At 31.8% G+C, this 13,257-nt stretch overlaps 1 protein-coding gene across 2 annotated transcripts in view; it reads right to left on the bottom strand.

Annotated features, from left to right (window-relative positions):
• Acvr2a (activin A receptor type 2A) overlaps positions 1–13,257 on the bottom strand; it is an 81,243-nt gene that overhangs the window by 8,753 nt on the left and 59,233 nt on the right. Inside the window, exons 6-10 of one of the 2 annotated variants that reach the window (XM_063259606.1) lie at positions 9,939–9,962; positions 5,833–5,976; positions 3,923–4,066; positions 2,800–2,945; positions 1,024–1,138 (exon numbers count right to left, since the gene is read on the bottom strand). In XM_063259606.1, coding sequence (XP_063115676.1) covers positions 1,024–1,138; positions 2,800–2,945; positions 3,923–4,066; positions 5,833–5,976; positions 9,939–9,962 — 573 coding nt within the window. The remainder of the gene's footprint in view (positions 1–1,023; positions 1,139–2,799; positions 2,946–3,922; positions 4,067–5,832; positions 5,977–9,938; positions 9,963–13,257) is intronic. The other variant, XM_023561108.2, reaches the window with a different exon arrangement.

Here is a 13,257-nt window from a genome sequence, read left to right as displayed (position 1 = left end):
GATGAAACTGTTCCCAAACACAGGATGTGCAGAACTTAGTGCCTCAGCTTTCTGCTAACCTCCATCTTGGTAGTACTCGCAACAAACCGCCTCTATTTGGGAACAAATTGAGTGCCAACTTTTCTAGAGTTCTTATGACTGCTGATCAGCACCATAAACTAAATTTTGGTCAATGCTAAAATTCATTTTGGCATGACTATTTACAACTGTATTCTTGGGGATCAAAAGGATATTCTGGAAAAAAGCAAGCTCAGAGCTACTTGATCAAGCTGCTTTTACAGTGGAGGAAATAACACCAAAGCCAGTAAATCACTGTTTTATAGGAAGTGTGAACTTCTGGGTAAAATTGCTTTTTATTGATTAAAAGGTTATATATTGTGGAATGAAAATTCTTTTCCTAGCCTCAGAGTTTCTGAGAATAAAGAAAAAAGATAGTCTTTTTCTCTTTGGCCTTCCCTAAAGGCTCTGTGTAGACTTTCATTGGAGTTAAGATACCTCACTCATGCCTTTTCTAGGGCTCTGAATTCTGAAGACAATTCAGAAAAAAAGCTGTCAAACTGACTAAGCAGTTAATAAAGCAGTAAAAAGCCAGAAGCAAAGAACGAATTGTTTAAAAAAATTGGAAGGATATTTTAATACACTGTAGCCAAAATAGTGATTGATGATTCTTCCACTTCTCTTTATGATGAGGAAAGAATTAACAAGTTACAAATACTACTAAGTTAACAGAAAGAACTTCTTAAGGATAAGGCCTATTGAAAGATGGACTCTTCTGTCTTCTGTGATCTGTTTTTTAAAAAGAATCCTGTAATATCTAAGAAATTTTTTTAATGAAGTGGTTATTTTATACAATTTGAGTTCTCTACCATTATATGAAAATCTTATCTTCCACAAAAAAAATATAAAACATTACTCTTGAGTAGATGCTAATTAATAATCACCACCACAATTTCAGACCAATTCATTCCAGACAGGCCAATCTAAGAAAATATGAGAGCTTATTTTTCTTTTGATCATCCTTACCTGTCCATGGGTATCACCTGCAGATTTGCCAGCCTCAAACTTTAATGCCAATCCAAAGTCAGCAATACAAGCTGTCAGATTATTTTTCAGCAACACATTTTTACTTTTGATGTCCCTTGTAAACAGAAAGATATTCAAATTAAATTTAAACAAGTTATCTTTTAGAAATGTTTATTGAAAGTGGAAAAGAATATACTATAAAAGAATATTTTAAAATATGAAATGCAGAAAAAGATGCAAAAAGCTTAAGCAGGGTACAAGAGTAGGGTGACAAACACCTATTTGTAACACAAACAGTAAGACTCTCCATAAATTGTACAAAGAACTGCCATTCCAAAGATACACTATTTCTGTCACTCCCAATACATGTTATCTGTGTCACCTGCACAGAGCAATCATAAAATCGCTGTTTTTTTAAGACAGAATATTTCAGAGTTTATAGTTAAAATTTCCATAGAAACTAAGTTTTTTAAAAATGGGAAAAGAAAGTTTTTAAATAGCCAAATTAGGATCTTTTGTCTATTGGCACAGACCTACATTTTAAAATGTCCCTTAGAGTGGAGGATTATACAACCTGGTTGTAGAGAAGTTATCTAGCAATATGTAACACTTACAAAGGTTTGACCTTACACATACACTGTTCAAGCCATCTCCTGGTGTTCTGAAAAGGATAGCTGGCTAAACTTATCTTTGAAATTACTATATACCAACTAATTATAGCTGTGCCATGACCCATGGTAACATTTTTGTGTACAGTCACATAGACCAAGAGTGTGATGAAGGAGGCAGAGAAAAACAGAAATGCTTTCAGTCTTAAAAGATTTTCAGGGCCCCTATCTTCTTTTTTTTTTTTTTCTTTTTTTTTTTTTTTTCTTTTTGTCTTTTTCCTTTTTATCGGTACCGGTGATCGAACTCGCAACTGCCTGCTTGCAAGGCAGGCGCTTATGCCGCAGAGCTAAATCCCCAGCCCCAGGGCCCCTCCTCTTAATAACCTTTACTTTTCTTTACTTTTTTTTTTTTTTTTTGTAGGGTAGGAGAGGATAGTCCAAAGGATAAGTTTCCTATTAGAAGACAGAAGACAGACTGCATGCAGGAAGGCAAGAATAAATGGGGGGGAGGGGCGCACACCTATTTCTGAAGCAGAAATCTAGAAGTTTTGCAAACTGAGATTCTACATATTTGAGGTAGATTTAAAGTGATGCCTCCTAACAACTTATCACTGTCCGATGGCACTAAAATACCTGTTAATGAATCGTAAAAACACACAGACACACACACACCTTTAAAATAAATACAAATTTGACAGATTGAATCCCAGGTACTATTTCTTCATTAGGCAACTGTTTGATATAATCCTGTAGCTTAGCTCATGGAAAAAGTATGTGGTTATTTAAAAAACAAGTAAAAAAATATTCAAAGTTTTTCCTTAACTGCATTGCTTTGTAACTATTCATAATCACCATTAAGTAAATGATGTTTTGAGTTAAAACAATTTCTTTTTCTTTTCAAATAAAATTTACTTTCATTTTCAGTGCTTTCAGAAATGAGAAATTAAGGCATAAGGAGATAATTAAACTTTACTAATGATGTTAACATACACGTTTTCCATAATGATTCAATCTTAACTGATTTAAGAAACAAATAAAAATTGTAAAAATTACTTCCTACAGCATGATTAAACAGATAAAGAGAAAATAAATTTTACCTAAGGGATTACATTTTAAATACTAGACATATTCTGAATTATACAGGGAATCAAGATAAATTTTGCTCTACCTGTGAGATATTGCGGGTTTGTGGCCATCTTTCAAGCCAGGTATATCTTCATGTAAATATGCCAACCCTCTAGCCATAGTTTCTGCAATATGGCACAGTTCGTTCCAAGAGACCACATTAGCCTTAAGAAAGTCTGATAGTGAACCCTAAAGAAAAGAGCAGGAGAAAAAAAACTAAAGCACTTGACAAAAACCATACTTACATAGATTTTTTTAACCTATCAGTAATTATAAAAGGCAAAATATTATTTCTCATAATAATATCCAAAAAGCAAATTTCCTGGAATGGTTGAAATTTTCTCCCAATTTGCATTAGTAAACATTTAACCACAAAGAAAAAATAGTGATCTCTAAAGGTTTGATAGAAAAATATTCAATTTCCCACTATTTGAACAGTAAAATTTAAAAAAGGACTATTTAAAAATCTAAAGTTCTAGAAAATACTCATTTTTTTAAAGTGAAAACACATTGACTACAGAGATGCTACCTGAAAGAACTAGAATAACACAAAATATAAGAAACCACTAATATAAACAATCTTGCCTCTAGAGATTAATCATCCTTATGGTTAAGAATTGAGAAACTATGAGTTAGGTCCCTAGTAACAAAAACAAAAACAAAAAAAAAGAAGGAAGAAATTTTTAAGAGCCACTTGATGAAACTGATCATCAAAAATACAATTTCTTATCTCACTTATGTTACTTTCAAACAACTGTGAGGGTTCAAAAATAGCAAGTGTGTTTGTGATAATAATCCTATAAACTAGTGCCAGAGTAAAGATCACATAAATTTTGTAACTTTCAGTCTGTCAATAATCTGGACTTATTATTAAAGCACAAAATTCAGGCTGGAGAAATGGTTCATGAAATCAAAATAGGTCACACACAGTAAGTAAATGACCATGTATATCAAATACTGCGGAACAGGAAATCAGTATGAGTAGGACAGTTACAGAAAAAAAGTTGCTACTTTTACTATTTAGTAAAACAAATTACTTTTGAAAGAATTAAGCAATTCATACTTTAAGTTAAATAATAATCAACTATAATAACACACTATTTCCTGAAAAGTCTGAGATTCATAGCCAACATCATCTGATCTTAATAAAAGTTAAGTAATTTTACCTTTTCATGAAATGCTGTAATAAGCCAAAGATCCACATCTACACTGGTACCTCGTTTTTCTGCACCAATAAACTGTAATATGTTCTCATGCTTCATTCCAGGCAAACTATAGACTTCATATTCATTTTGCCACGATTGTTTGTCCTAGAGTTAAAAAGGTAGAACAGTAAAAAATACAGGAATACAGAAAAATACACCATGTCTAGGAGATTACTCAAGTTCTAAAAAAAAAAAAAAAAAAAAAAAGGAAAAGCTAGCTAAATAGAAAAAGGAAATAAAGCTAATCATAAATGATCTTTTGTTTTGTCCTAGTTTTTAACAAAACAAAGCTCCAATAAGTAAGAGTTCCATACTAAATGCCTCACCCTATCTCCTCAAAATGTACTTTCCTGGGTTTTAGTTTATGGACAAAGGCCATCATCAGGACTTCTATATATCATGATGGCAACAAATTCTGCATACAAATATCATATTGTAGTTTCATCATAATGTGATGTTACTTGTGTTACTATTTATCAGGTGGAAGACCAACTATGGTATCTTACATTCTAAAACCACCATATATTTATTATGGCCTGCAAGCAATGCATTTCTACTACCCATCTACTTAATAAAATGTTACTTTCTTTGCACGATGAAAGTGCAATAAAAGTGGCAGTACCCTACATAACAGTTAGGAAACCTCTGGATCCAAACTAAGTTTGAATTCTGGCTCTCTCACTAACCTTTGACAAGTTACATAATCATTTCTTATTTTCCTAATTAAATAAAATGGAGATTACAGTATCTCTTGCACAGTGTTGCTATATTTGATATATACATGAGTAATAGATGTATAGATAATATGTAAAGCACTCATACTGACACAATAAAAAGATTCAATAAAGTATTTGCTACTATTGTTGTTACTCTTAACATCCAAATGTTTTTCTCTAATTTTTAAGATTCCTGACAAACTGTAAAATTTTCCTGATGTATTTTATGACTCTTGGCACAGCAGAATATACTTTCTTTCTGAGTATTTAACTATATAGAATCTGTATTGCTACCAAAAGGAGTAAAATCAAATTTCTTCACGGGCTCTATCACAGAAGCTTTACAAGAGGTAGAAAGGCTAAAATCTAAGACTAGTAAGACAAAAACACTATTTATATGATAACTTTGAATAAGGAAGATTTGATGTTTCAGTGTAGTAGTAAAGCCTATATATCCTTAAATCTAGCCAAGGTTGTACTATCACGAATATCATTAGCCACAGGGGTAAATAAGCAAGAAAAATGAAAGCAGCATTATCAGGTTCATACAGTGGAACACAATAAAACAGAAAAACAGCTAAGAGGTGGTTAGAACAGGATTTATGAGAAATCCAGCAGCTTTTCAAAGAAAAACAACGGTAAACCAATTGTTAGGAAGCTTGATCAGCTGCCTTTGAAAGCTAATCAAACAAAAATTGAAATAATTACATAAGCACTCAAAAGTGGTATAAAAACGTATCAGTCTAGTAATATACTTTCAAATACCAATTCTAAAACAAGGCACATTACACTTACACTCTTCTCTTTGCTTTCTCTGATAATCTCAAAGGGATATTAAAACAACCACTCAAACACTTTGTACTTTTTTTTTTTAAAACGGGAATCTTCAACTTAACATTTCTATAAAACTTTTACTGACAAAACATCATCTATATGCTCATTTATGGTAATTCCACCACTCCAAACATGACTGTTGTACTAATAATTTTCTCAGATGTGAAGTCAGATATAAAGAGGCTAACTCTTTTTCTAGTATCACCAAGAACCACTCTATATCTGTGGCTTATATTTTCAGACTGTTTCTGAGTTTTGATATCTTCACCGGTTACAGCTTTCAGAACATAAACACAGAGTAGATAGCTGCAGTAAACATACCTGTATTGGAAATATTTTGACAGCCACATACTCATTGAGTAACTGGGCTTTCCAGACACAACCGAATCTTCCCCTTGCTTTCACTTCTAATAATTGCAGTGGTTTCAAACCTAGTAACGGAGAGGGTGGAGGTGGTCCTGGGTCCTACAGATAAATAATAACAATACTTTAAATAAGCAGAAAATGTAATGCATCAATTCTGAAAATGAGAAAAAAAGTGAGTATGCCAAAGAATCAGCTGACAGAAACAATAAACACATGTGGATACATTAACTTCAATCGTGCCAAACCTGATTTTCTGAAGTATTACTAAGTATCTTCAGTAATCACAAGGCAGACAACTTGACTTAAGAGTTTTCATACTGACAATTAACACTACTGTTACTTATGTATAGCAGGGGGAAAAAATAAAAACCATCTTTATATCCTGTCTTACTAATTTTTTCCAATAAGATTTTCTGTGAACTTTAAGCACTCCTGAGAATATTTTATTTTCATCTAATTTAGACTTCCTGAAAAGATGAGGATTTGAAAAATATTAGAAAGAGGAAATTGTGGCTGTTCCTCAAAGAACATCTTAAAATCTACTGTTTTCTTCAATGGCTATCTAATTTCAAATGTTTTCTTCATTAATGTCAGAAATATAGGTATTTACAAACATATTGCAGACAGATCTATCAAATACAAAACCACATAAAGGAAAGAAACTACAGCCAATCTGTTTGGTCTGTTCTCATTTTTTAATGTATTAACAATTCATCCTTTTGTATGTAATTATTTCCCAAAACTGATCTTAGATTTAAAAAAAATTATTTGCCCTAGTACAAAAAATAAAAACTAAAAATCTGAAATGTAGTAAGATCCTAAATATACAATAGATATTGTAATAAAGAAAGGGAAAGAAAGTGCTCAAAAGGACAGAACAACTAGGATAGGGGAAAGGAAAAAAGGAAAAGATTTTATGTATGCTGATAAACACATATAAATGTATGTATGTACAGGTATGCTAGATAGATAACTATGCTCTACTCTGTTAGTTCATCGAAAAGTTTGTGCTTGTTACAGTTTGCATCATTTTGTGCCTTGATTTTGTAACCAGAACAACAACCTCTAAGACAACAACATACAATTATTAATTAGTGTTGATTTCCTATTTTTAAAAAAATCCTGTATGATTTCTATCCTTTTTTCCTGTCTTGCTTTTTTAAAAATTTTTAAAATTTTTTTAAATTATTTGTATTTTAAGGTTGATTGCCCAAAAAAATACAAGTAAAAATGCAGAAAAGTGATCAGTGATGATAATAAGCTATAGTAAATGAAAGAGAAATACAGTGTTTAGAGTCAATAGAGCAAATACAGTTTAAATAACAGTACAGCGAGGAGATCCTCCCTATACAAAATAGGATGCAACAACCCTTTATTGAAAGCATTCTACCTATTATCTTAACCTACAGCAAAGAACAAGAAGTCTGGAAAGCTCTCAGAGAAAAGTAAAGTAAGTATTTCAAGGGCTGCATAAGAGGTATTACGACTGTAGCAAGAGGAACAGGCATGACTGCAATGGCTGACACCTCAGTTACATGGAAAGAGTATGTCACCGAAGATCAATGCATGTCACTCAGCTTTTTAAAAAAATCTCCTCTTCTAAAGACTCACAGACTAATACCTAGCTAGTGCTTAGGTATTGTTTACCTCACTGGTGCCGCTCAGGAGTTTGAAAAGTTTACATCTAACATCAGAAAGGCCCCTGACAGAAAATTGCAAGGTATTAAATAAAAAAAAAGATACAACTTCTTCTAAAGTAATCTTAATAAAATGGTTTGAGAATTCCTATTTTAAAACATTAAGAAAAAATAGAAGACTTCTTGTGATTCATTCCAAACTCAGATATTTATTTTACAATGTCTATGAAAGTTCCTTTTCCTTCTCACATTCAAAGAAAGGTTAGTGAAGCTAAAATGTTTCCATTTAGCAGAGTGACAGGTCAAGAAGGTCAGGTATAAATCTTACAGAAAGGACTGTCTCCTAAGTATGATTAGGGGTACGGTGTGGGAACAAGAATCTCTGGAGATTATCTATGAAATATACCCTTCCTTCCTTGTTCTTTAACTGATCACCTCTACCTGTAACAAAACATTCTACCTGTAATAAAAGACAGCAGCTTAAATGAATCTTGAGACTGGAGGAAAAGGGTTGAAAACTACTTTCCCACAGGCAAAATCCAGTCCAAGTATTACTATATAACTGCATAAAGGAATAAATAAGCATAGTAGAAAATGCTATGAGGGTAGTATTTTCAAAGCAGGAATGTTAAAAACTGAAGTATAGACACAACGGCTAAAAGCTGACACAGGAAAATAATCAAGTAGAAAGTAGTTTAACTCTAAATGGAAACAGTGGAATTTTCAACAACTTTTATATAAATTGGTAATGTGTCTGCTGATATATGTGGTCTGTTCTAAAAGGTGCCAATCACAGATACAATTCACTCTATAAAACAAGATTTAGATGATTTAATCCAAATCTCAAAAATGTTGGTGATTCAAAATACAACTTAAGGACAATATTAACTTTAAGTCCAGAAAATGTACAATAATTTTTAATGCCTATGTTTAAGAAATATAGACAAATGTCTTCCAAATGCATAAATATTAAAGTTCTAACAACTTGCTAAGGCTCTGCTCAGCAAATTTCTAAGCTACTGATATTTCAGAAGAAACTTCAGATCACCCTCACAGTAATACAGTTACATTCAATACTGTATCTTAACAGCCAGAAAATACACTGCTGTCAAAATTACTTTAAAAGGAAAAGAACCTTAAAACCAACACTGGATAATTTTCAAAGGCTAAGAAAAGGTCTACAAAGGCACAGGCATATAAAGTGGCAAAACTTTTAGAACTATTTTTAAATGTAATTTTTTTTTTTTTTTTAATACTAGGGATTGAACTCAAGACCTTGCACTTGCCAGGCAGGTGCTTGTGCCATTGAGCTAAACCCCCAACCCCTTAAATGTAAATTTAAAATAATAATACTCTTTAATACTTAAAAGAATTAGGCTCAAAATGAATAATTCTGCAGCAAATATTATAGCTGTATAAAACCTAAACACTAATCAACATATGTTTTGCCTGCTTCTTTAATGAAAAGTTGCTACAATGACATTTTAAGTGTCAAATATTTGGGTTTTACTTATTCTACTATCTGAAAATAGTAGAAAGTTTTTAGTTTACTGGCATTATAGTAATTTACCCACAGAAAACCCACTTAATATTTGCTTCTAGAAATAAAAGATTTATACCTTTAAAATTTATGAACCCTTGGAGACAAATGCAAATGTAAACCTCATAAATGGTAGCAACATTCTGATTTCATTCACAAAACATGGCTTGGCTCTGACTCAGAAAAACTATTCAGAGGAAGAAACAACTGCTGAAAATTTCATAAATCTCCATTTCTCTTACAGTATCCATGCTATTTTGTAAAACAAAAAAAAAAGGTATATATTAGAAATGACTCATTATATTTCTTCTTATGGCTCAAAAGATACCACGTTGATATTTCTGAGTCTTCCATTCTTAGGGTAAATTCTAATCTTATTATATAAACCTCCAGATAACAAAAGATCATCAACAGTTATACTTCACAACTAGTTCATTTGCTAGAGATGTCAAAGATAAAACTGAAAACATACTGTGATTAAAATGTGATTAAAAAATAATGTGCTGTACCAGAAAGTCAGCTCTTGTTATATATGAGCATATGCTGACATTTAAACCTACTACTACATACTATAAAAATAAACCAACAAAGGTTTTTAAAGTCATCAATCATTACATATTTTCTAATCCGCTTAAATAGTTGCTTTTAAAAATACTTTACCTTAGATAATTATGGATTTTAGCAATCTTTTTAAACCAAAAGCTGTTACTTTATAAATCTATCATACTTTTATGTAGTGGTGATGGAGAGCCTTTATAACATTAATGTATATAAACTGTAAAGGATGCACAGTAGAACAACAGTAACAAAAAAACTAAGACAAAATGTTAAGTATGCATCCACAAAAAATTTTACAACCATAAAAAAAAATCAATGCATCTTACCTCTATCATTATATGAAAGGCGTGCTTGCGAAAAAAAAAAAAAAACACAGGCAAAAGAAATTACGATTCATATTCAGAATGAAATGAAAAATGACACAACAGTTACAAAGTGAAGGAAAGACAATAATGATTTAACTTTTAAGAGGCTGGCAGTGACCCAATGTACCATATTTTTAAAATGAGAATTGAAAACACTTTCTTTTTAGAGGAAAGTAATACAAAAATGAAAAACACACACAAAAACTCTTTGGATATTAGCTATCAGATGAGAGATAAACAGAATTTTAACTCTAATGTATCCCCAAGATAGCTGATGCAATGGGCTTCAAGCCAGAGAGTAAACTAAACCAAGTCTTAAATATTTATTTTTTGAAAGGTCCTACAGTATATATATAAATTTTTTAAAATAAGTGATTTATCTGATGAAGATACATGCTAGAACTGGCTCTAGAGGGCAGTGTTGCCTTTCACAAGAACTAGGTAGCAGCCTAAAGAAATTACATAAAGCTCCAGTTATTCCTTACAGACCACATTCTCTTGACAGCTGTAAGAACCTCTAGAATGTCCTATTTCAAGTGAGTCAATTGCTTCACTCCCCTTTCAGGGAACACAGTAAAATCACAGTGGTCAGACAGAAAAATGTTTCTGGTGGCTATGTGTGTGTGTGCAACATAAATAATACAATGGCAAGAACATAAGACGGGAAAAACAGCATATGCATTAAAATATAGTAACAGACCAGGCCTCCCATTACTGTAGTTGCCCAGCTACATGAAGGTGAAAAAACTAAATCTTAATAAAATAGAATTTAAATTATTTAATGCTCATTTCAAATTAAGGATATGCCAGCAGTCAAAACATGATTTTGGCATAGTATTAACTAAATTTAGGAAATGCACAACAACTGAATAAGCTAGGAGCCGGGTAGTGTGTACACATAGTTCTCATAGTCTGAGGACATTCAAAACAAGTTTTTTATTTTTCCTGTCATCCCAAAATAAGAGTAAGAACTAAAATTTCAAAGAAATACTATTGCCCAAGATAAAGAACACTGACAATTTCTCCAAATAGATTATCACATTCCCCAATTTCCAGCATTTCTACAATACTTCCACTGAGAACAACAACACTGAGAAAAAGGAACTGACAACTCATTTATCTCCAACAGTTGTTTAGTTTTTCTCGATTTGCCCCCCCCCCTCTGGTAATGATTCAAGAATATAATTCATCCAAAAGGTGGAGCTTATCTTACTATCAGAATACCTTATCAGTATTTCTAAGTAAAATTCACTCTTTGAAAGAAATGCTAGTCAACTGATTAAATGAGGCTCAAAGACCACTTGGATCTTGTTTAAAGGCAGGTTATAACTAATGACATAGGCAATTCTATTAGAGATAGCTGGAGGCATTATGGTAACCATTGTTGATCACCTAGTATTATGCTTTTACATTATCTATTACGTCCACCCTTTTGATTTGACTGACTGTTCTGTTATGTCACATTTGGTTCTACTCTCTTCCAAAAAAGTAATAAGAACTGTGGGAGCAACAAAACCCAAAATGTGTAATTGTCATTGTACAAAAGAGAGGAAAAGAAAGTGCTCTAAACGATATAACTGCATGTATATTTAAGTGTATAAGATAGATAATGATATTACTGAGTTTTGTTGGATCATTGAACAGAACTGTTTGCAGTCTCACTGTTGGAATGTCCACTTTATAAGCTTTAATTTTGTAACTTGAACAATTGTTTCTGAGATGACAAAATGTAATCCATTAACTAGTGATTTCCTACTGTTTATTTTTTTTCTGTAAATCTGTATAACTTGTACCCTTTCTCTGCTTTTTTTTTTCTTTTTCTCCTTAAATAAAATTAAAAAAAAATAAAGGCAGGTGCTTTCAGAGATAAAGATGATACTGCATTAAGATGAATTAGTGCTATTCTTACATCTTACAAAAAAGTATACCTCTGCTTAGCATATTTCCCAATCAATGAAAATTAGAATGAGCTATAAAAAGATACTAGCTAGAGGAGAAAACAATATATTTGTCAGTGTAACTAAGTAAAAAGGGTTCAGATAAAATTTTAACTGAAATACAGATAAAGAATATCTTTGCTTAATATACTTCTCAAAAAATAAACTTTAACATAAACAAAATGACCCAAGCTACACAAGAGACACCAACAAGCTTCAAAGCATGAACTGTGTAATAAGGATTAAAACAAAATAAAAGTAAATTCACTAAACTATACACACAGGAAATAAAAAATTGGGATTCACAAATGCAAAATGTCACTTTGAGTACTAAGTACTATAACTAGATAACAGTGAAAGTCAAAACAAAACATTAATGTCTAGTAATTAGAGTTTTGGATTAGAGATTTGTTCCTAGATGGAAAAGAAACTGCTGCCAAAGATCAGAAAGAATGTACTTCTTCATCCATTCATTTGAAAATGTTTATCGAGTACCTTGTGTCAGGCATTGCCTGTCCAGTCTTTCATGAAGCTAACAGTAATGTGGGGCAGAGACTAATCAATGATTTTCACTCATGCATGTATAATTAAAAACTAAGCATGGTAAAAAGGATTTTAATATCTTGAGCATCTGTAAAGAGATACCCAAATAACAGTAATGTCAAATAAAAGATGTTTCCCTGAAGAGGAGACCCTGAAGAAATGAAGCAAGTACTAGAGAGAGGCAGATGAAATGACATACCCTAGATGTCTGATTCATTCAACCATGTGGACAGTTGTTCCATTAACTGAAAACCAGATTAGGGAGAGACAATCATTATCGTTGACTGTGTAAGTATCTGGAGACATCTAAGTGGAGCTACTCAGTAGGCAGATCTGAAACATAGCTCTGAATAGACTACTTGTGAATAAATTTCACAAAAAATCTTTTTAGGAATATGGATTTTATATACCATACATAAATATGTATAAATTATATGTACTACACATTTTATTTACTATTTAAACCATTTCAAAATATATCCTTACTTCAGTATCTAGGCATATAAATGTATTTTAATTTTTTGTTTTATTTTCCTTAGGTTTGGTTTGGTTTAAACAACTCATTTAAGAAGATGTCTAATGATATCACTGAGTTTTATTGGATCATTGAACAGAACTGTTTGCAGTCTCACTGTTGGAATGTCTACTTTACATGCTATAATTTTGTGACTTGAACAATTATTTTTAAGATGACAATATGTAATCCATTAACTAGTGATTTCCTACTGTTTATTTTTTTCTGTAAATCTGTATAACTTGTACCCTTTCTCTGCTTTTTTTTTCTTTTTCTCCTTAAATAA

Source organism: Cavia porcellus, unplaced genomic scaffold (genome assembly GCF_034190915.1).
Source record: "Cavia porcellus strain 051 isolate PalLab524CR breed Dunkin Hartley unplaced genomic scaffold, mCavPor4.1 scaffold_12, whole genome shotgun sequence".
Lineage (NCBI taxonomy): Eukaryota > Metazoa > Chordata > Mammalia > Rodentia > Caviidae > Cavia > Cavia porcellus.
This window is presented reverse-complemented; position numbering and strand designations above follow the sequence as displayed.